The sequence below is a fragment of the Notothenia rossii genome (genome assembly GCF_949606895.1).
Source record: "Notothenia rossii genome assembly, chromosome: 1".
In the NCBI taxonomy this organism is placed as follows: Eukaryota; Metazoa; Chordata; class Actinopteri; order Perciformes; family Nototheniidae; genus Notothenia; species Notothenia rossii.
Window position 1 is genome coordinate 76,646,937 of NC_136912.1, and position 21,318 is coordinate 76,668,254.

Sequence of the window (21,318 nt, forward strand, 5' to 3'; positions counted from 1 at the left end):
TGTGTGTGTGTGTGTGTGTGTGTGTTTAGTTAAAGTGGACCTATCCTGCTATATTTAAATAATATAGTGTAGGACCATACCTATATAAGGCATATTTATACTTTTTATTTTTCAAAATATCAAACAGATCATGCATTTTAGCCATTCCTCATTTCGCTCAATTTAACACTGTCTTTGCATGGGCTGATTCTGTGAGAACAGCACCATCTACAGGCCTGGCATATGTACTACAGCGTCTCCGGTGCTTTCGAACGGCAATGTCCGTGGCTGTTTCCTCCTGATTGGTGGAGTTGGCCCAATAGCCGTAGCGCCACTTCTGTGACGTCATAGAAGTGTTCAAATTTTTAAGAGATTTGGGTATGGAGGAAAATAGAGAGGGTTGTGTTTTCTGACACTTTGTGCATTCCCTGGAACACCGGGGACACATATTCATGTATAAAATACGTACAAAAGTGCATTTTGCATGATAGGTCACCTTTAAAGGGAATGAGTATGTGTACAGACTGCCCGTCCTTTTTTTGCCTAAAATGGTCCAGCAATTTCTGATTTTCTCATTGATCTTAGTTTTAACTTAACACTTAAAAAACTTAAGTCATGTGATAATATTTTGGTAAAGGTTAGGTTGTTAGTCGGATTATCAGCACAATAAATAGTATACTTTTTCTCAAATAAAAAAAATGTAAGAGTACATTTTATCATTTATAAATAGTGACAGTTGTTTGTATACAGGGAAGAACCAAAAAATGCAGCACTAATTCTTTGAATTTCACACAAAAAAGTTCCATTCAACTTTTGTCAGCTTTGTGAGTTAACCCTCTTCCTGTGTGATGTGTAGGTACCAGCATGCTGTGGCTAACCCTGGCCTCGTCACCTTCACGGGACCCTACCTGGATGTGGGGGGGGCGGGCTACGTTGTCACTATCAGTCACACCATCCATGCCTCCAGGTAAGAAGATTGAGATAGTGTATTTTTAACCATCTCAAAAAAGTACATATGCTTTCTTAGTTACTGCACTAGAAGATTCAAGTCCTACAGGACAGGTATCAAGTATCTGGTTAAAAAAGTACTCATTCGAAGTGAGTTGAAAGTGTTTTGCTGCTGCAGGCTAACTTGACTCATGTGAGGTAATGCTGGCAAACTTTAGATAGAAGTTTCTGTGTTACATTCCATTGCTGAGTCAGTTCACCGACTTTACAACTCTTCTCTATTTATCCAACTGTTATGTACACTATTTTAGCGAATCAGTTGTTTACATTTCAGCGACCTTGTATCATAAAAGGAAACAAAAAAGAAGTAAACACACCATCCTCTGCAGGAAAAAATAACATTGTGGGAATTGAAGGAACATTGTATCTGCCATTATCCTGTATTTGAGTCTCAGCTCATTGTTTAGCTGTTCAACCAGAAATTGTACAGTTTTGTTTCACTGTCACAACTCCTATAGTGTCATTTTTGGCCACAGCAGGCAGCTGATTTCAGCGAAAAAGCTCTGAAAACCCACTGTACATAGCAGCAGGCAGTTAGAGACTAGTTTTGAAAAGAAAAAACAGAGCTATAAGGCCAAGTTGTCTTGGTCTTAAAACACTTTAGAAAGGTACAAATATGTCACTGTCCCTAAAGCAAATGCTCTGTTTCCATCACAGTTGTCTTTAAGTATATGCTCTACCAAAGTGCCCACAAGTAAAGAGTCTCTGTGCTTCAGCTACTTTTTTTTATAGTAGAAGGTTTTAAACACAGCCTCTTTGAGTTGGAGGCTTTAAAAAGCCTTTAACTGCAGCTGAGATTTAAGTATTTATGTTTTTCTAGTTCTGTGAGTTTAAGATAAAGCTTAGCACGGGAACACCGCTAACAGCAGCGCAATAGGAACTGTTTACCACGGCCACTGCAATAAACACACAAACATTCAGTATCAGTGTGTGTGTGTGATAAGTCAGGTTTAGTGTGTGGATGGCCGGCTCACTGAGCATAACACTACGCAGTCTGTAGTCTGCATAAACACAGATTGAAAGAGAGAGTTTGAGGTGAGTGGGATGTATTTTGTGTGTGTTTTAGATTTGTTTTTGGCTGGTGTGTAAAAAATGTGTAAATATTTGTGTTGTAATAAAGGTATTTTGAGTAAAAACACAAACTCAAGGCAAAGTTAAACTGTTTTCCCACATCTTTAAAACAAATCTGGTGTGCTTCATTTCTCTGTCTTCTCTCTCTCCAGCTCTCAGATGGCTCCTGGGTATGCAGTTGCAGTGATGGGCATAGACTTCACTCTCCGCTACTTCTATAAGGTCTTACTGGACCTGCTGCCAGTCTGCAACCAGGACAAGGGCAACAAGATCAGGTAGGAAGGGTTGGTTTGTTGTGTCTGTTGTTTAATCTTCTCTTCTTACTTCTTTATTTAGATCATTTCTTCTTTTCTTTTGCCATTTGCTCTGAATTTTATCTAAATGTGGAGAACTCAACTTGCAAAGGGTTGAAGGAGATAAAAAAGAACGGGAGGGAAGAAGAGATAAGCTGATTATCATGGCATTCCTGCTGGAAGATGTGGCGTTGCTGCTGTCTCAGCCCTAAATACTTTCTCTGGCTTTTATGTCTCCCTTTTTGTTTTGTTTCTGTGTTCTTCATCCCTTTTTCCTTCTACCGCCCACTTCCTCCTTCTCTCTCTCTTGTCTGTGTTCAGGTGCCATATAAAACAGGATTAGCTTAAAGGGGGTGGAAGAGCAGGGAGTCGCAGTATTTGGCACAATGTTGAAGGAATGGAGGGAAGTAGAATGGAGCAGTATTTTACAGGTTGAAGTAGGGGATTTAAAAAAAAATGTAAATGGTCAATGAAAGTATAAATTTGGAGTTACAGTCTTTAAATAGACTTCCGAGGTCACTATGTCTGCTGTACCGTACTTACATTTATTTATGTGTTTACTTACATAAATAAGGTGCTTCATAATGGAGGACAGAGGGTACCTGGTGGCTCACCCCACTCTCATTGACCCCAAAGGTCACGCCCCCGCAGAGCAGCAGCACATTACACACAAGGTAAAGGACCAGAGACCAATATATAATAGTATAAAAAAACATTATTCACAGTTAACTACTTCTTTATTATTTTAAATCTAATTTTGTCCTCCTGTTTTTTTTGTGATGGAATACAGGAGCCGTTGGTGGCTAACGACATCCTGAACCATCCCAACTTCGTGAAGAAAAACCTGTGCAACAGTTTCAGTGACCGCACCGTGCAGCGCTTCTACAAGTTCAACACCAGCATCACGGTGAGGCGGTTAACATGAGATAACTGGATGTTTGATTGAAAGCAGAGGAAGACAGTCAGACAGTTATACTCTGTGATAGTATAACACTGCCCCCCTCTGGTGATCCTTTGTGTTGCCACCTTATTTATTCTTATTTAGTATAATTCTGTTAAAGCTTCAGTTTGTCTTGTGTAGTTAGAGAGTCCTGGTGTATAATATTCCTATTCAAGCTCTACAGCTTATAATTAATGAAGGTGTCATACTTGAATGAATTTCCTTCATGCCCATTTTTAGATGAACATGAGCAGATTTTGTGTATTATCACACATTTCAATTGATTGGATAAATACCCCAGTTCCCGGTCCATGTTTTTGTCTTTCTTCAAAGGTTACTGTTCCTTAGCTTAGTTTGTATGCCATGTGCAGCTACTTATAAAGTCATATTCCCAATGTTGCCTACTGCGGTTTTTTTTTTTTCCAGCTGCATCTGGTTATAGATAATTTAAGGAAATAAATTAACATAAAAAAGCGAGAGTCACTGCTTGAAGTGTTAATTGTAATTCTTAGAATAAAAGAAACGTACAAATTAGCAAACAATAAATAAATAATGGAATTAGTAATTATTGAAGTGTTTTTTAATCTTCCTATTTGTTTCTCATAGGGGGACCTTACGAACCTGGTCCATGGGAGCCATTGTTCCAAGTACCGTCTGACCCGAATCCCCGGCACCAACGCCTTCGCTGGCATCGTCAACGAGACGTGTGATTCTCTGGCGTTCTGTGCCTGCAGCACCGTGGACCGCCTCTGTCTCAACTGCCACAGGTCTCAGCCCCTTACAAACGCTCAAAGAAAAGATTATATGTGTTGCATGTTTGTTTAACAATGTCAAACATGACAAACCTCTGGAGTTTACCAAAGATCCAGATCTGATATTGTAGATATCGATTGTGTGGGTTGTATTTACATTTGCATCATGAGCTAACAAAAATTCAGCTTACAATACAATTGGTTTTTACTTCACCTAAAAAACAAACAAAATGAATGGAGCTTCCTCACTGACCATGTGACTGGTCTTGTGTTTTTCAGAATGGAGCAGAATGAATGTGAGTGTCCATGTGAGTGCCCCCTGGAGGTCAATGAGTGTACTGGTAACCTCACCAATGCTGAAAACAGGTCAGTCCGAGCCATATCCTACATCGTATTTATATTAACAAATTCTACAATGTTTGTGAATTACATTCAGTCATGTCCTAGAGGGGAAAGGAACCTTAATCAACGAATGTGTGCCGGTCGCTTTTAGAGAAGTTACTTTTCACATGTGGTAGAGGGAGAGAGAGATACATCATGGTGCAACGTGTCATGGGTACCACATGTTTTTTCTGTTTGTGCGGGAATATCCCTCTCGCATATAGCTTCACTTTTTTTAACTTGCTGACCGTATTATATTGCACGACTCATTCAGTGTCTTGTGAAACATTTGCCAAATCATCTGTAAAGTATCTGCAAATGCACGTTTCCAAGGTGGCAATTCTCTTTAATATTCCTGTTACTATTTCAACTGTGGCTTGTTATGATTTGACGATTGCCTCATTGATATCACAGTAAATCAGCAAATCAAAGTTTTGGTGTTAAACCTGTTTACCCTCATATCGTGCTCCTGCATTGATTTTCAGAGCCGTGTAAATGTTTGTGGGTGCTTCCTTACTTCTCTTTGACTGTCACTGTCTCTCTTGTATTTTTAGTCATGCCTTCATGTCTCTCCTCTCTCTCTTTCTCTGTCCCTCTCTTGTTCCACCCATCTCCTTTCATAAACCATCAGCAGTCTTTGACAGCACGTTAATGTTTCAAATGCCAATTTTTCCTTTTATTTCAGGAAGACATGCAATTATCATTTTTTCACTGTCAGATTTCTCTCTTTGTTTCGTGTCGAGCAGCATTGATGTTTCCTCTTTCTTTTTAAAGCTGCTTAGCATAAATTGACACTTTGAAGACATTCCTTTGAGGCTTCATGCTTTGATTCCATTGTCAATTTTACTGTACAACATCTGCTTTCTTCTTTAAAGTCCAATCATGTTTCAATGTAGGATTAGGATAGATTCTGTCAGCAGAATGTTTGACTTTTTCCAAAGAATATTCAACTGCACCTTTCTGTATTTGTACCTGTTGTGTTTTATGATTGTTTTATGCAGGAACCCCAGCTGTGAGGTGCACCACGAGCCAGTCAGTCTGAATGTGATTGATCCCAGTCTGCATGAGACGCTGCCTCAGTGCATCAACACTCGCTGTAGCCAGAGATACACTAGCAGGTATACACACTTATCTACACACATGTACAGTACACATTAACTGGTATAATGAATAAACCAAAAAAGGCTCTAAAATCACAATCTTGTTCGGGTATGGTGTGTTTACAGAGACAGATTTAGTAAATAATTGTTATACATTGACTTTGTGCATACCATGAATGGAACAAATAAAAAATGAAATGAATGAAATATATAATATTAATAATACTGTGGTGAGACATTTGGTAAAACATTCCTTAATAGCTTCTTTTAAGTGTTTGCCACCAACTAATATCACTTCTATTTATATTGTTTCTGCCCTGTTTTAGTGATTGCTTCGGCGTTTTGGACTGTGAGTGGTGCATGGTGGACAGTGATGGTAAGACGCATATCGACAAGCCGTACTGTGCCCTGCAGAAGGAATGTTTCGGGGGAATCGTCGGCGCCAAGAGTCCCTACGCAGATGGCATGGGAATGATAGGTGAGTGAACTGTGGATATAAATGAGTCCTAAACTGTTTTTGCAGAGTCCACAGTTATGAGACATGTGTCCCAACTGTATCCTAGTGTATCTTCTTAGCCAACAGAGCAAAGCAACAGGCAAGCAAAGACAAAAGAAGAAACAAATCCAATGGTCCTTGTTTTAGCAAAGGTTTTATATTTCTTGATCATGATAACCAATATTCAAAATTGACTGACTCGTTTCAGATGTTATTTTCTTGGATTGTTATCAGTTTATTCAAAATGAAAATTGGCCATCCTATCGCAGTCAATTATTTGTCTGCAGCGTTTCACATCGTGAGAGGACAGAAGCTTAAAAAATTCTGGGCAAAATCTGAGCCAGAGCTGTTTGATATTTGCATGTTTTTTTTTCACTTCAACCATCTGCAATGCTTTGTAATTTCCTGAAACAACCGTCTGCCTATCCTTTCCTCTCCTTTCTTCTTCTTCTCTTTCTTTCCCTAGATGAGGAGGTGGCCTCTTTGAACATGATCAAGAGCGCCCCTGTGGGTCCAGTTGCCGGGGGCATTATGGGATGCATCATGGTGTTGGTGCTGGCTGTGTATGCATACAGACACCAGATCCACAGGCGGTCGCACCAGCACATGTCACCACTCGCAGCACAAGGTAGGACTAAGGGATGGATTATCTCTTAAAAAACACAAATAGAGTTATAATCGAACATTATAGGTCAGTCAAATGAGATTGAAGTGAAATTTCAAAATATAACATTATTTTTTGTTACCACCACGAAATAAATCCACAGCATCCTATTTGTTGGGTTGTAATGGCCCAAAAGCTTCCAAAGCAACCACAAGTTAGGTTGAGAATGTCCCTGTTTTATTCTCCACATTTAGTCTGTTCACATACTGACAGTTCTTTTAAATACCAAAGTATGATACAGAGTTTCAAAGCAGCCTGATTAACAAGCAGGGCGGCAAGTGCTGCTGGAATTAAACAGCTGACATTATCATCACGCAGCAGCAGCAGCAGCAGCAGCTGCTACAGCATGAATTGTGTGATTACTCAGCGATATTGACAAAAACATCAAACCCGATTACAGCCTCATTAAAAGACTTGAGTCCTAGTTGCTACTACCAACTACTTGGGATGGATAGTGTGTGTGTGTGTGTGTGTGTGTGTGTGTGTGTGTGTGTGTGTGTGTGTGTGTGTGTGTGTGTGTGTGTGTGTGTGTGTGTGTGTGTGTGTGTGTGTGTGTGTGTGTGTGTGTGTGTGTGTGTGTGTGTGTGTGTGTGTGTGTGTGTGTGTGTGTGTGTGTGTGTGTGTGTGTGTGTGTGTGTGCAAAGGCAAGGTTAAAGAACAATCGAACCCAAGAAGTTATTCTCCCCAAACAGAAAACTCCTAAATATAAAAATATTTGGAGAAAGAAACCATGCCCTCATTTAATCTCTTCTTGTCATACTTGTAATATTGGCAAATATGAATTTCCAAAGTGACATCAGTCTTATCTTGCATTTGTCTTTTTTCTTCTACCTCCATGCTGCTCCAGAAATGTCAGTGAGAATGTCCAACCTGGATAATGAAAGAGATGAAAGAGATGAAGACAGCCATGAGGACAGAGGAATTAGTGAGTATTGTTTGATATCCTATCGATATAAACAAGACATGCTGCAGAACATTTGATAATAGGGATAAATACTTAAGATAAAGTTATTATAGGATTTCCTTTCATTTGATGCTGCAAATATTAGATTTATTGAGGGACCTAGTGTTAAGCTGTGTGTTTCCTTCATTTTCAGTCAGTAATACTCGATTCATCGCTGCGGTAATCGAGCGACACACTCACACGCCAGAGCGGAGACGGAGGTACTGGGGTCGATCTGGGACAGAGAGCGACCACGGTAAGAAAAATTGTGGAGAGACGGAGTTCACAGAAAAAAAAACACACATGTTGTAACACTAAAACCCCTTCAGCATGTCATACAATACATCAGAATGGATGGAAAACGTATTTCATAAATGAATAGCTTGCATTTTCAATGTCAGTAATGCTAAATCAAAAACACAACTACTTTCAAAACTGAAACATTTACTTTAAAATGCATACTACTCTGGTTAAATTCACCATGGTTGTTTAAAAGTATACACTTAGTGGAAACAAGAAGCATCAACAACGTCGTCCGTCATTGTTTTGTACGAAATCTCCTCAAGTTGAGTACAGTAAGGTTTAATACAGTTTTAGCGTACTTTGAACCCTCTACGTCCTCCTGATCAGCTCCCCGTGGAGGTATCTTCCTTCATGTCATGTTACTCTTAGACAACAGATGCTCCAGTCTAAAATAAACTAGGTTTCTGGAAAATGAATCATTCCTTGGTTACAAAACCAACCCAACATGTACAAGTATTGCTGAAATGCACTAGGAAGCACAAGCTTAGCTATATTTACTCCTTTAAAATGATGAAGTCAATACATTCATGTGGGCTCATCTGTAGACTCAGCTCCGACTCTAGAATTAAAAAAAAAAGGGAGAAAGTTGAGGTTTATGAATCTAATCAGTAAGCTTTCTGAACACCACCATCTGTGGAGGGGACCCCGGGGGACACCCAGCAGAGAGCTGTCATATCCCACCTGGCCTGGGAACGCCTCAGGATCCCCAAGAAAGAGCTGGAAGATGTTCGAAGAAGTCTGGGTTACCTTCTTTAACCTTCTGCCACACTTATGCCTGGAGTATGACAGAACAGCAAACTGATTAAATGTTCTCTAACATTAGGATATCTTAATAGAATATGTTATAGAATATAAAACCAAAATAAGTATGTAGCTACACTCGGGAAAAATCCTATTTAGGACTTATGTATGTCCTTTTATTTTGAAATGAATGTTACAGTTTGAAATCCACGGTTAGCTCTCAGCTCTTTGGCAGTGGTTCAGCTCCTGGCTTGTTCTTTTTATTATATCACAGCTCAGAACAAGGTTTTCTTTCGTCTTCAGCTCTGGGAGAGTTGCTCATATTTCGCTGTAACCGTTTGTAGAACTTGTAAGTCTGACACTCAGTGAGCATGGATGGACAGCTTTCACCCACATGGGCTCTTACCGCCTACATATGGCATCACTCCACTTCCTGGCAATGAGTGTCTCGAATGCTTGTTGCATAACCGATGATGACGGAGAGAACAAAGATGAAAATGAAGAGAAGAGTGGGTTAAAGTGAAAGAAGGAAACAAAAAGAGATTGTCAGCTGCTTGTTACTTACAGAATAGCTGTTAAACCTTAAATAAAACAAATATTGTTGGTCATTATGCAACACAATGATGCACAACAAATGATGTGTTGCTTATATGATAATGCCAAACACGGATAAACATGAATTTTCATATCCTTGTATACTGCACAACATGTTTTTACAATACAAAGTTCAGAACAATGAATGACGTTTTATTCCTCCCTCACATAAAAGATGGCAGAACAAGGTGATTCTAAGGTTCTAATGAAAAGAGCAGTCTATGAAAATGGAAAGGAAATATTCAATATGTTGCATATCTTAGGATGGCATTTCAAAAAGACTAGTTGAGACCGAGGCATTTAGAGATGCAAAAGTGATGAAAGAGGGGAAATAAGAGAGAAATGTAAAGGCAAGAGGACAGGGACGGAGAGAAACACGTTTGAAAGAAAGGAGAGGGGATGTTGGTCCTTCATGAATTTAAATAAAATCACATGTTTACCCTTTAAAGTTTCCTCAGGCTCCTCTCTGCATGGTCAAAGGTGCCCTCCCACCACCATCCACTCACTCATTATGCAGAGCTGAGGGTATGAGCATTACGTCTTTAAGAGAGTGACGCACTAGGGTGCTGTTGGGTAGAGCAAACAGCAATATGAATGTACAGCCAATGGCTAGAACTAAACAAGAATGAATACTATACTCGTTGCACAAATACATACACCACCTGCTTTAATTCAAACAACCTGGCAAAATATAGTTTATGTTTTTTCTTGCATTTGTTACATACAGTGGAATGTCTAGAGGAAATAGGCAGATGTCAATATCTGTAAATGTTCTGTTTTTTTTGTGTATGTAGAATATCATAATTTGGTTAAAAAATATTAAATAAATACGTTTTTTCGAGTCAAATGTTAAGTGATATTGAAGATATTTAATGAGGATACACATATTTGACAATTTCTATATTAAAGATTGTAAAAAAAAAAACATTTACATTGCCTAGATATTTTATAGTTGTAGTATACAAAATGTGCTTACTTTCCATCTGTGTTAGAAGATAATAACAATCATAGGGCTATGCTAAATCTGTAGCTACATTGAGCAGCTTGTTAGCTTAGCTTAGCTATTTACTGCTCCCAGCTAAAAAACGCAGTAGGTCTAGTTTTTTATGTAATAAAACCCATAAATGTAAATTTTCCAACCCAGTCTCACGGCATTTCGTGTTCATGTAATCTATTGCTTCGTGTTCACCAACACGATTTTCCCATTTTTTTCGTTTCACCCAGAATGATTTTAAAAGCAATGTAAATAATAACAGATTAGAAGGAAAAAAAGATTTAAAAAATACAGATTTCAGTATTCTGACACAGAACGATTTTAAAAGCAATATATTTCTATATTGGCAGTATGTTTCGTGCCTGCACCAAATAATAACAAATTAGAAGGAAAAAAAGATTTAAAAAACACAGATTTCAGAGCCTCATTTATTTTCCTCGCGGACGGCAAAAAAAGTCAGACATTATACAATTTAAAATAAAAACATATTGAGTAAGAAAATGTTTTTATGAACCACACAGCTGCCGGTCTGCCAAGACCCGACCGGACAAAAAGACGTGGTGCAGGCACGAAACATCCTACCAATAGAAATACATAGCTTTTCAAATCGTTCTGTGTGACACGAAAAAAAGGGGAGAATCGTGTTGGTGAACACGAATCAATAGATGAAATGTATTTCATGACTATAACACGAAATGCCGTGAGACTGGGTTGCAGCTAACAATATAGATAATGTTGAAGAGAGCATTAACCTTTGGACACAGCCATGCTAACTGTTATTGCCTGTTCCCAGCCTGTATGCTACATTAAGCTTGCCGCCTGCTAAAATTGGTATTGATCTACTTATTGAAATCTAGACAAGAAAATAATAACTTGGTTTGTTTAATAAACTCAAGTGCTTTGTCTTTAACAGCCCATCATTTCTTTTGAGGATTTACACTTGAGTCTTCTCCATCTAAAACTATAATATCACCAAATAGGATGGTTGTTTAGCCTTTCTCTCCACATCTCTCAACATTAAGAGGGAATTTCTTTCTCACCTGTTGCAGCTGGAAATTGTCCACAGCAGACATAAGCTGTTGGCCTGCCTGACACCCTTACTCTTCCTTTGGGGAAAAAGAGGGATACATTGTGATGAAGTTGGCATCTTCCATATCTGGAACTTCTCTTGAAGTCTCCATCCATGCCTTTCCTTTAATCCCTCTGTTCGACTCTACTTCTCTCTGCCCCTATTCTCATCACTCCCTCTGCTTTTGGGGTATCAAAGCCTGGCTAATCTTCTGAGAGTGTGAGATAGACATTTCTGAACAAACTTCCTAATTTAATTATATTACAGACAGTATTTTTTAGTGAGAAATTTACTTTTACTATCCTCTGACCTTTCGTCTTGCTGCGTCATCAGGTCAATAATCTGTCCAATACTTTAGCTTACAACCGAATAACTAGAAAAACGTATTACATTCCCATAAGCCTCTGCTTTAATGTTTGTTTAGTGCTAATGAGCCTTTTAAGATGGAAAACTAATAAGGGGGAGGGACATGTTAAACAACACACCGCCTACTTTAGCAACAGCCTTAGCATAGTGATTATTTACCATGCATCTCAAAGCAGCACTGTGTTTAACTACAGCCTTACAGAAGCGCTACCTTATTTATGATCAGTTTGCTAGGTTCTTTACCTATTAAGAATTTGCCTAGGGATAGCCTGCTTATTTATATGAACCTCCAACGCCGTGAGAAGAATGTTGAGGGATGATATGCATAGCTGTTAGATGTTTGGAGGATAAAAAAGGTAACTAGGAGATACATTTGACGAGGCCACCCAAACAGACAGGCATGCTACGAGCCACTGCATTCTCCCTACATGCCTCACACATATAAACCCACTGCTTCACACACTGGATCATAAATCAATTTGAGCAGTATCTCTGGAGGTTTCATATTTCATCATCCAAAATTGCAGTGATTTTTCTATAAATATAAACCTTGAGGCGCGCAGGCTTACAGGGTTATTTGCTCAATAACAGATTGATGTTCCTGTCGTGCAGCGTGTTGCTGGTGCCGCTACAGAACCTGGAAAAGATAACACTAAAGGAATTAAGGATAACAGGTTTATTTACAGACATACCAAGTATTTGTTTTTAGTCAGACAATATGTTTCAGGTGGATTTTAAGGCCCTTAAGATGATACACGCCACCCGGCAGATAAAGGGTTATGAAGAAACTGAATAGACCAAGAGCCTATACAATGTATTCGTGATAATAAGCTTCTGAAAGAGTACATCATTAGTCATCTCACTTGTCAAAAATTAAAGTATGACAACCTAAAATGTCTTTATCAGTAAAGTTTATTATAAAAAAAGTACCGGTCTCTTTATGTATGGTCTGTATACTTATACACTGACCTCATCATCCCTTTTTCTATTATCAAAGTACCACCCTCCCACTGCTCCAATTACAAAATGCATCATAACTGCCATGTTGGCTTGATTTTCTATCTCCCCAGGCTAAACTTATGTGCAATATGTGAAGGAAAGCAGTCATAAATATGTATGGAGTTTTTTTCTTTTTCAAATTATGAGAAAGCTGAAAACAAGAAGAAAAATGCCCTATGGGGATATTTAGATGTCAATGCACCATCAAAAAGCTTGTACTGCTGTCAGAAACATTGTGTGGTACTGTGAATTCAAATGGAGGTGTCTGTGTTGAATATCTATGACTAGAAGGACTTTCTTTTATGGTTCCTTTCCATTTATGTTCAATGCTGTGCAGCCATTCTTAACAGAAAACCATGAATTGTTACATGCTTTATGTTTCTTTGAATCCCTCACTCATACCTCATTCACACCAACGGTGTTTCAGGGCCGGTTCGGAGCTGGAGCTTGAAAAGCACCAGGTTTTCCTGTTCACACCGCAGCGGAGCAGCCTCTTAGCTCCGGAATCCGGTTCATTTCGAGCACCAAAAAATTGTCCGGCCAGAACAAAAGCACCACATACGTCACGCTTACGTCGAGGCGGGGGCAGGGGCAGGACCAGCTCCTGAACAACAACAAAAAAACAGTGTTTTATACAGTTTGTACACAACGATGGAGAAACTTAACAAGCAGCAGTGTTCCACTGAAGAGACCAGCTACCTACTGGGAATCTGGTCTTCCGGAGAGGTGCAGAAGAAGCTGGAGCACAATCGGCCATTGTTGTTGTTGTCGTCGGTGTCAGCTGTGAGGGGTTTCCGCGCGCTTTGGCTTTATGAAGCAGGCACGCAAACGGTTACGTCATGACGCGAACGATGACGCAATGACGCAGCACCAGTTGGACTCTGGGCAGTGTGAAAAGAGCCGGAGCTAAACCCGAAGAACCGGTTCTGAACCTGAAAAGCTCTAGCACGGAGCTTGAACCGGAGTTGCGTTGGTGTGAATGAGGTATCAGAGCCCAAACCAAAAAGGTGTCCTCTAGTATATAATAGTGTTGCGTTGTACAAGTGTGAGGTTTTTTCTTCAATCAGTTTTATTTTTGTAGCTTTGAGGTTAAAAGTGTAGTGTTAGAATTTTCTTTGAAGGTTTACGGTTTTATTTCTTTACCATTTGTTGCTCATGACCTAACTCTCATTTTTTGAAGTTCTTATGACCCTGATCTTATTTGTTAAGTCAATAATTTTTTCATAACAACTTTGATAATATATGTTTAAGTCACTTCACTACACCTGAAAAATGTAAAACGTTTCCTGGTTCCAACCTCTTTAAAGAGGAAGGGGTGTGTTTTCCTGTGTTATTGGTCATCGATGTATGGGTCATTCCGCAACACATGGCTGCAAAAAGAAATGCATACAATACAATTGGTAGGCATGTTGAAATGATTGATGTAAAACGCAGGTTTCTGCATTCTTTCCCCCCACCTGAATCCTGTCGTCCACCTGTTGAGTGCAAAAGCTTGATACCAGGTGTCTGTAGATGCGAGACAAATATCAGTTTTACAAACTTCATGTTGCCTTATCTAAACATTAGTTGAGTTTACACATGACCTGATTCAAAGTTTGAAAAGCCTGGGCTACAACAGGGCGCATCAAACTGAAAAGATTCTTACCAACCATCTATACGTTTTAGTTTGGAAAAGAGTTGTAAGAGGGATAACAGTTTGCAGTAATACCAACATTTGCATGTTTCTTTGTCTCCAGGCTACAGCACCATGAGTCCGCAGGAGGACAGTGAGAATCCACCTGGGAACAACGACCCGCTCTCGGCAGGTGTGGACGTCGGTAACCACGACGACGACCTCGACCTAGACACGCCACCTCAGACGGCGGCGTTGCTCAGCCACAAGTTTCACCCTTACCGGCACACGCACACACACCACTACCCGCTGCACACGCACACACACCACCTGCAGGCGGCAGTCACCGTGCACAGTGTGGACGCAGAGTGCTGATCCTGCTGGGAAGGGACATTTTTGTATTAAAGACTATTTTTAAGAAAAACATTAGTGCTTGAATAGACAGCACGCAGTAGGTACTGTCAGGATGGACGGAGGGAGAGAGAAGCTGGACTCGCAGCGTCTATGGATCGCTGGGATCTCTGCCATGAATGGATGTTTAGCGTGTAATGGGTGTAAGCCTCATGGTCTCATCTCAACTTCTTTTTTTCAACCCAGTCCAAGATCTGGTTAGTGTACACAGCCTAACTCACAAATGACCAGAACTGGGCTGGTAAAAATACCCAAACTGGAATCTTTGTGTGTTTTCTGAAGGGATTTGCCATTCAGGAAACAACTGGAACCTAACATCCTTGAGGGAGTACAGAGTTCTTCATTTTCAAGCCAGAGCAAAGACTGTATAGGACTAGAGGAGAATCCAATTAACAAATGAAATCTTGATGCCGATTGAACTCTTTATCCCGAATGCTTAATTCCCGCCTCGCCCCTAAGTCTACTTGTGGTGAAAACGTCTCAGATGAAGAGTACAAATCCTGTATTTTTGCAAAGACTGGGATCTAATATCAGATGCTATTATGGATAATATTGCAGTTTTAATCTCCCATTGTCACTCAACAGTTGGTTTTCTTTAAAGATTAATAATGAGTCTCTGTGAAGTCCAGAAAAAAAAAACTTCAATGATTCAAATGAATACAAGAAGGAAAACAAATTAAGAGGAAAAAAATATTTTTCTACTATTTATTAAGGAGCTACATTTTCAATGACAGATGAGTAAGCAGCTGCAGATAACAAACAAGAAAGATAAGTGATGCTTATCAACCCACTTCCTATAAACAATGCATCATAGTTAGGGCTCATTAGTTTATCCTTGCATTTCCCTAAAAGCACGTGGCTTGCTTTTTATTTTTATTTGGACATTATAGAATATCAGACGGTTTGAAAACATGTTTTGTTTCTTTATTTTTCACAGGACCCTGGCGCAAAATCAGAAGCGCATTTGGAATCTATTACAATTTCTCTCTTAACTTTCTTTTCCTAAAGGCATATTCTGAGCTATCCTCTCCACCAGATGATCCCATTTACTATTTGGTGTTGTGCCTGGGTTTTCTTTAAGCAGGGAACTTTTTGGATGAGCAGGTATCTCAAATCTAAATCAGATATTCTCCTTATAACAAAAAACTGGTATTCATTTTTAAATTGGTAAAAAACAGTGATCCTTTAATCTTACCCTGGAGATGTGATTTTTAACTATCACATTTTTATTTTTGTTCTCACATTTAGGAAGTATTTGCTTTACTGTTAAGGTAAGACTTGCTGTGCCGAACATCGCCATTCTGGACATGTGCTCTGTATCAGGAGGTAGACAAAGCTTGCTGGTTTTTGTAAACCTATCGGGGATTGAAGAGGGAAAAGAGAAACTAGCACCCTCCTAGCTTTAGTCCCTGCAGGAGATTTGGTTTGTGAGGATAATCGGGGATCCTCACAGAGGTCTGATTCAGAGAGACTGACTGCTGTCCCCTCTGTCTGCTTGAGTAGAAAAACCAGTACTGAAAGCTGCCCCCCCCCCCCCCTTCTCCCCCCTCCGAATCAACCACAACTTTATGACTTTATGCCCCTTTGTGGCAGAGCTAATACTGTATGTATGTTAAGTTGTGTGCTGGATTTGGTGCAAAGCAAGCTTAATATCCAGTGATGCCCAAGATGGAGTCTCCCTCTCATTGAAGACAGTGAAAGAGGGAGAGATGCTGCTGTTGTTGTACAGAGGTTACACCCATCTGTCAGATCCTCTGTGGTTAACCACTCAAAATGTATTTTCTACAAGTCTCTGGTTTAACTGTTACATGTGTGTGTGAGTGTGTATGTGTGAGAGCATGAAGAGAGAATGATTATCAACCTGGAACATTTTCATTGAATGCATTATTGTATTTTTCAAGATAGTATTAGAGAATTTTAGGTGAAATTATTCTGATTGAGAAATCCACTTATTTGTATTCTGACGAAGAGCCACGTGACCTGATCTGTGCTTTGTGCACACAACTGGTCAAGATAGCCTCAGTGTGATATCCATTTATTTCTGTTGTCAAAAATGTTTATTGTTTTTCAGAGGTTCATTGTGAAGTGTAAATACAGAATCACAAATAGCTATCGATGTCCTGTACACTCCATTTTTTTTTTATGTTGGTGAAACATGAGTTATGCTTCAAATGATGCTCAGATATTGGGTTTTGACATTTTACTGTCTGTTCATGGTTTCTCACTATATTTTTGATGCCTTGGATGTTCTTTTAGATTCATTTGTTTAGGTCCATATTGGATGGAAGTCAGTACTTGGAAAAATTATACACAAACTTTATATGTTTGAGAGACTTCTAGATTTTAAAGTTTTATCTCCTTTCTAAATAATGTTTTATAAAAAAGCTTATCGCTCCACAAAATAATTTAGACTCAGGGCTGTTTCTGTTGCTACTTAAAACAGTCATATTCATGTACTGTTTCTTGAGTATGTTTGCCACTTTATTATAATATATACATTAGCACATCTAATGTGAGCTCATTAAACTTCAAGCGGCAAAAGTGCTGAATAATTTGAAACCTGATATAACAGAGGTTAACGCAAAGTGGTGTTATTATAGCCCAATCGTGTTAAAGTGGGCTTCTACTGTTCTTGATTTAATTGCAATGGAAAATGTAGTTTATATTCCACTGAAGACCGGGATAACAGAAGGGTTTATCCTGCGACTGTACCATTTGACCATTTACTGAAGCAAGTTTTACCTATAACCTTTTCAAAACAATTGTTTTAACACAAGTTAGGTAAATGTTTTCTTCTCACCACTTCACATGGTACATAATTGTTGTGGAATAAGACATTGAAGCAGTTTTGTAGCATTTCAGAGCATATATTTTGATTTGTTTGTGTGTTGGGGCAAATTCTTTTTTCCAAATCGAGTTTGTTTTCAAAGGCATTTTTTTCTGGATACATTTTAAACAGTATTTACCAGCTGTTTTAAATGAGTAAGTGTGTGTGTGTGTGTGTGTGTGTGTGTGTGTTTGTGTGTGTGTGTGTGTGTGTGTATACAAAACACTCTGAAACGCATTAAATAATGTACTGAAGGAAAATGTGTACATCACCCCCCTCATGTATCATGTAAAGTTATCAAATTGAGATTTATCGCAATATGAATGTGATAAAATCAATTTTACACTTAAAGTTCCCTGTTTTTGTATTTATGTGCTGCTCAATTATTTTGCCCTCCTTTTTTTATATAAGGTAAATCTACATGCATACATACATCTACAAATCTACACAGTAAACTGTGGCTGTGCTGTTATCAGTCATTTAAACAGTAAGGTACAGTATACGGCAGTATCAGGCTCAAATAATCCTGTTTATTTTCATCTAGCTAATTTGGAAATCAAAAAGCAGTTTGTTAATCCAGGATGAAATTACCTTGAGTAACTATGTGGTCCGGTTTTGCAAAAGCACCACAACTTTTGTCTAAGAAACTTGACCCCTACTTTCAAAGTATTTCAGGCTAAAAGGGCTTTCAGTCACAATCTGTTAACTCCATAAGGAGTGTGTTTTTCAATGTGTGTCATGCTGTTGGCTGTAGGTCATGCCATTTGTGGGTGAATAGCAGTACATAGTGCCTGGAAGATCGGATTATTTATTTACGAGGCCTTTCTGTACATACAGGGTTTCCTGCCAGGGGAACGGGGAATCTACCACAGATGGAGAGACAACATGGTCACAATCATTTTCAGAGGGAGCTTTTTTAGAAGGGGGGGAGGGGGGATAGTATGTCATATTCTAGTAGATTTGAATGAAAAAAACCTTTAAAATGTAACATTTAAATGTAAAATATGTTAATTTCACATTTAAATATGTTTAACCACAAAATGTGTATCTAACTTTTGTTTTGTCACAAAGTTAGATGCACCATTTTTACTTTGAATGGTATTGTATTTTTACTTCTGTCATAAAATCCCTTTGAAAAGACCCTAAGCTTATTCAGACATATCAATAAGACATACTGTTCCACTGGGTGACATGTTCTGTAATTAAGGAAAAAATATGGATGTATTTTGGTTTAATGTGTACTTAACGTTTCAACTAAGCCCAAATTAATTTCAGGTTTCTGTATGCAGTACCAGTATTGTCTCTTTGTATGGTACCTTAGAACAGAATATATTTACAGTATATAACTATAGTGTATGTGTGCTGTTATTGTTCCTAAGTGAGTCGGCGCAGGCCTTATCCTTTGTAAAATCTCTCTTTCCTCTAATTTGTGTCATATTCTGACCAAACTAATGAGCTTATGTATTATTTGATCATATTTGGCAAACTTTGATAATTGTTCTGCGGATTGGCACACAGAGTTGATTATAGTTGGATTCTTGATAACATAAGGAACAACCAAAGGACTCGTGTGTTTTTTGTTTGTGTTGTGTTTGTAGTATAGAAGGAGTTATTTGCATCTGATTTCGCAAGGTCAGTCTTTAAACCTTTAATCTGATCGTATCTTTTGTGATTTCACATTTGAATAATGAATTATAGACTGGGTAGGTGGCTACCTCTGTCTATTTTAAGAGAAGGTCATAGAGTGAGGCTAAGTAAACAGTTTCTCCTTGAGGTGAAAATGGAGTGGGGCCTGCCGGGGTCTCAGTTTAATGAGCATCAGCTGGGAAGTAGTTCAGCACTTTGGATAGCTGAAGGAGAGAAGTAACTCTTTCCTCATGACTCTGTCAGTCCGCCTGTCCAAACGCCCCATAAACCTTATCAGTTTGTCTGCATTCATTCATACCTCTCGACATGGCCCTGTCTGTCTCTTTTTCACTATTCTCTTGATTTCTGCTTTTCTCCCTCTTCCTGCCCAACTGTCTGCTGCTACCTGCCAGGGAAACGCTGTGAATTAGAGCACTGAGCTTGAGTCCAAGCACCCTAGGGTCTTTTCAGTCAGCCTTCCCTCTGCCAACTAGTACAGCAGACATGCACAAGCTGCATATTTTGTGCAGTCCAGAGTACCAGTTTCCCAAATGCATCTAAGCAGTATGATCATTTTAAGTCTTGCATGAAAGCAATTTAGAGCACATTAAAATCAGAACATGAAAATGTCAGACAATGCTTTTTAACGCATCGTGTGGGTTTTACTGAAGATATGTGAACATTTGACTAACAGAACTTGAATCTAACAGCAAAATCTCCTTGGAGTTTGTTGAGAAATTCGATGTTCTGCTCAAATATACAACTTTACAGTATTACAAACTGAAATCTGGGCCTTTTAGAAGGACAAAAAAAAGAAACAAGAGTTATGCTAGGGTTAATTCATGTTAAAATATGCAAAATTCTCATTACTGATTCACTTACTGGCCACAAAAAAGTGACTTCCCTGAAGCACTGGTGAACAGGGATGCGTCTGACCATTGTAATTAGGACATGAATTGGGCAGGGACCTAAGTTCTCCTGTGGGTTCAGGTCAGCAATTTTTACTAGGTCACAATTTCCTTAATCGTTTCTATGCTAGAAGAAAAAGGAAGCAACACCACCAGACTCCATATGTGATCATTTATGAGAGCACAGCACCAGCTCATGAATGTAGGGAGAGCCTACAATCCATTTGTCCAGGATTTACAGAGCGAGATGTCGATAATCACACTGCACTATCATACTGGATATGCACACGTGTATATGATCTCTGTCAACTCCCACGCGCAATCAACCACTTTTCCATGTAGGGTTCAAACCCCCCCTTCCGATCCTCACGCCTACTGAGCTCATCCCAGGTGCCTGCTCTGCCCGCTCAGCCACTCTGCCCACCCACACCATCACACTCTCAGTCCCAGCGAGCAGCGGCAAGCTTTTTCCCCGCTTTCTTTTTCTCCTCTCTACTCCCACCCACTCCAAAAGGCTGTGATTCACTGGCTGACACGCTGAAGCACTAGCATGGCTCTTGTGTTTTTACATGGAGAGAGACTTACATCTCCTTTTCCCTTGGATTGTGAAGCATAGCCCATTATCGCGGGGTTTGACTTGCACATAGGTACAAGGCTATGAAAGATACAGAGTTTGAGCAACTTAACTGTGCTGCAGGCTGACGTGTGTGTGTGTGTGTGTGTGTGTGTGTGTGTGTGTGTGTGTGTGTGTGTGTGTGTGTGTGTGTGTGTGTGTGTGTGTGTGTGTGTGTGTGTGTGTGTGTGTGTGTGTGTGTGTGTGTGTGTGTGTGTGTGTGTGTGTGTGTGTGTTAAAGTGTGTTAAAGTGTGTGTTAATACGAGATACTTTCGTTCCAGAGGGACCAAGAGAACAAATTAATTGTTCTCTCATGGAAACGTTGTTTAGCACTTAGTGGAGTGATTCATGCGTTCCCAAAATCAGCCTGTGCGAGTGACAAGCAAGTCCTTGCTGTCGTTTCAGAGAACCACTGCTCAATGATTCATGTCCCACAATCTGTCAGAAGGCCTATTGTATGAGCGGCTGTTAGATTAAAAACGGACTTCTACTCAATGCCTTTCATGTGTAAATTCCTTTTTTAGCAGATTTGAATTAGACATAAAACATGTCTTGCATATTCATTGATGGATGCTGGTCAAGGGCATCTCCCACGTTTTGATTTGCAGTAGGACATTAGTTTGTGAT

At 39.3% G+C, this 21,318-nt stretch overlaps 1 protein-coding gene across 1 annotated transcript in view; it reads left to right on the top strand.

Annotated features, from left to right (window-relative positions):
• The window catches only part of cachd1 (cache domain containing 1), a 35,623-nt gene extending 17,729 nt beyond the window's left edge, over positions 1-17,894 (top strand). The window contains exons 13-24 of the mRNA XM_079671262.1: positions 836-946; positions 2,211-2,333; positions 2,926-3,025; positions 3,142-3,258; positions 3,898-4,058; positions 4,323-4,409; positions 5,426-5,542; positions 5,851-6,002; positions 6,487-6,648; positions 7,532-7,609; positions 7,782-7,883; positions 14,430-17,894. Of these exons, the coding sequence (XP_079527388.1) occupies positions 836-946; positions 2,211-2,333; positions 2,926-3,025; positions 3,142-3,258; positions 3,898-4,058; positions 4,323-4,409; positions 5,426-5,542; positions 5,851-6,002; positions 6,487-6,648; positions 7,532-7,609; positions 7,782-7,883; positions 14,430-14,680 (1,561 nt within the window). The 3' untranslated portion in view covers positions 14,681-17,894. The remainder of the gene's footprint in view (positions 1-835; positions 947-2,210; positions 2,334-2,925; positions 3,026-3,141; positions 3,259-3,897; positions 4,059-4,322; positions 4,410-5,425; positions 5,543-5,850; positions 6,003-6,486; positions 6,649-7,531; positions 7,610-7,781; positions 7,884-14,429) is intronic.
• The last annotated feature ends 3,424 nt before the right edge of the window (positions 17,895-21,318 follow it).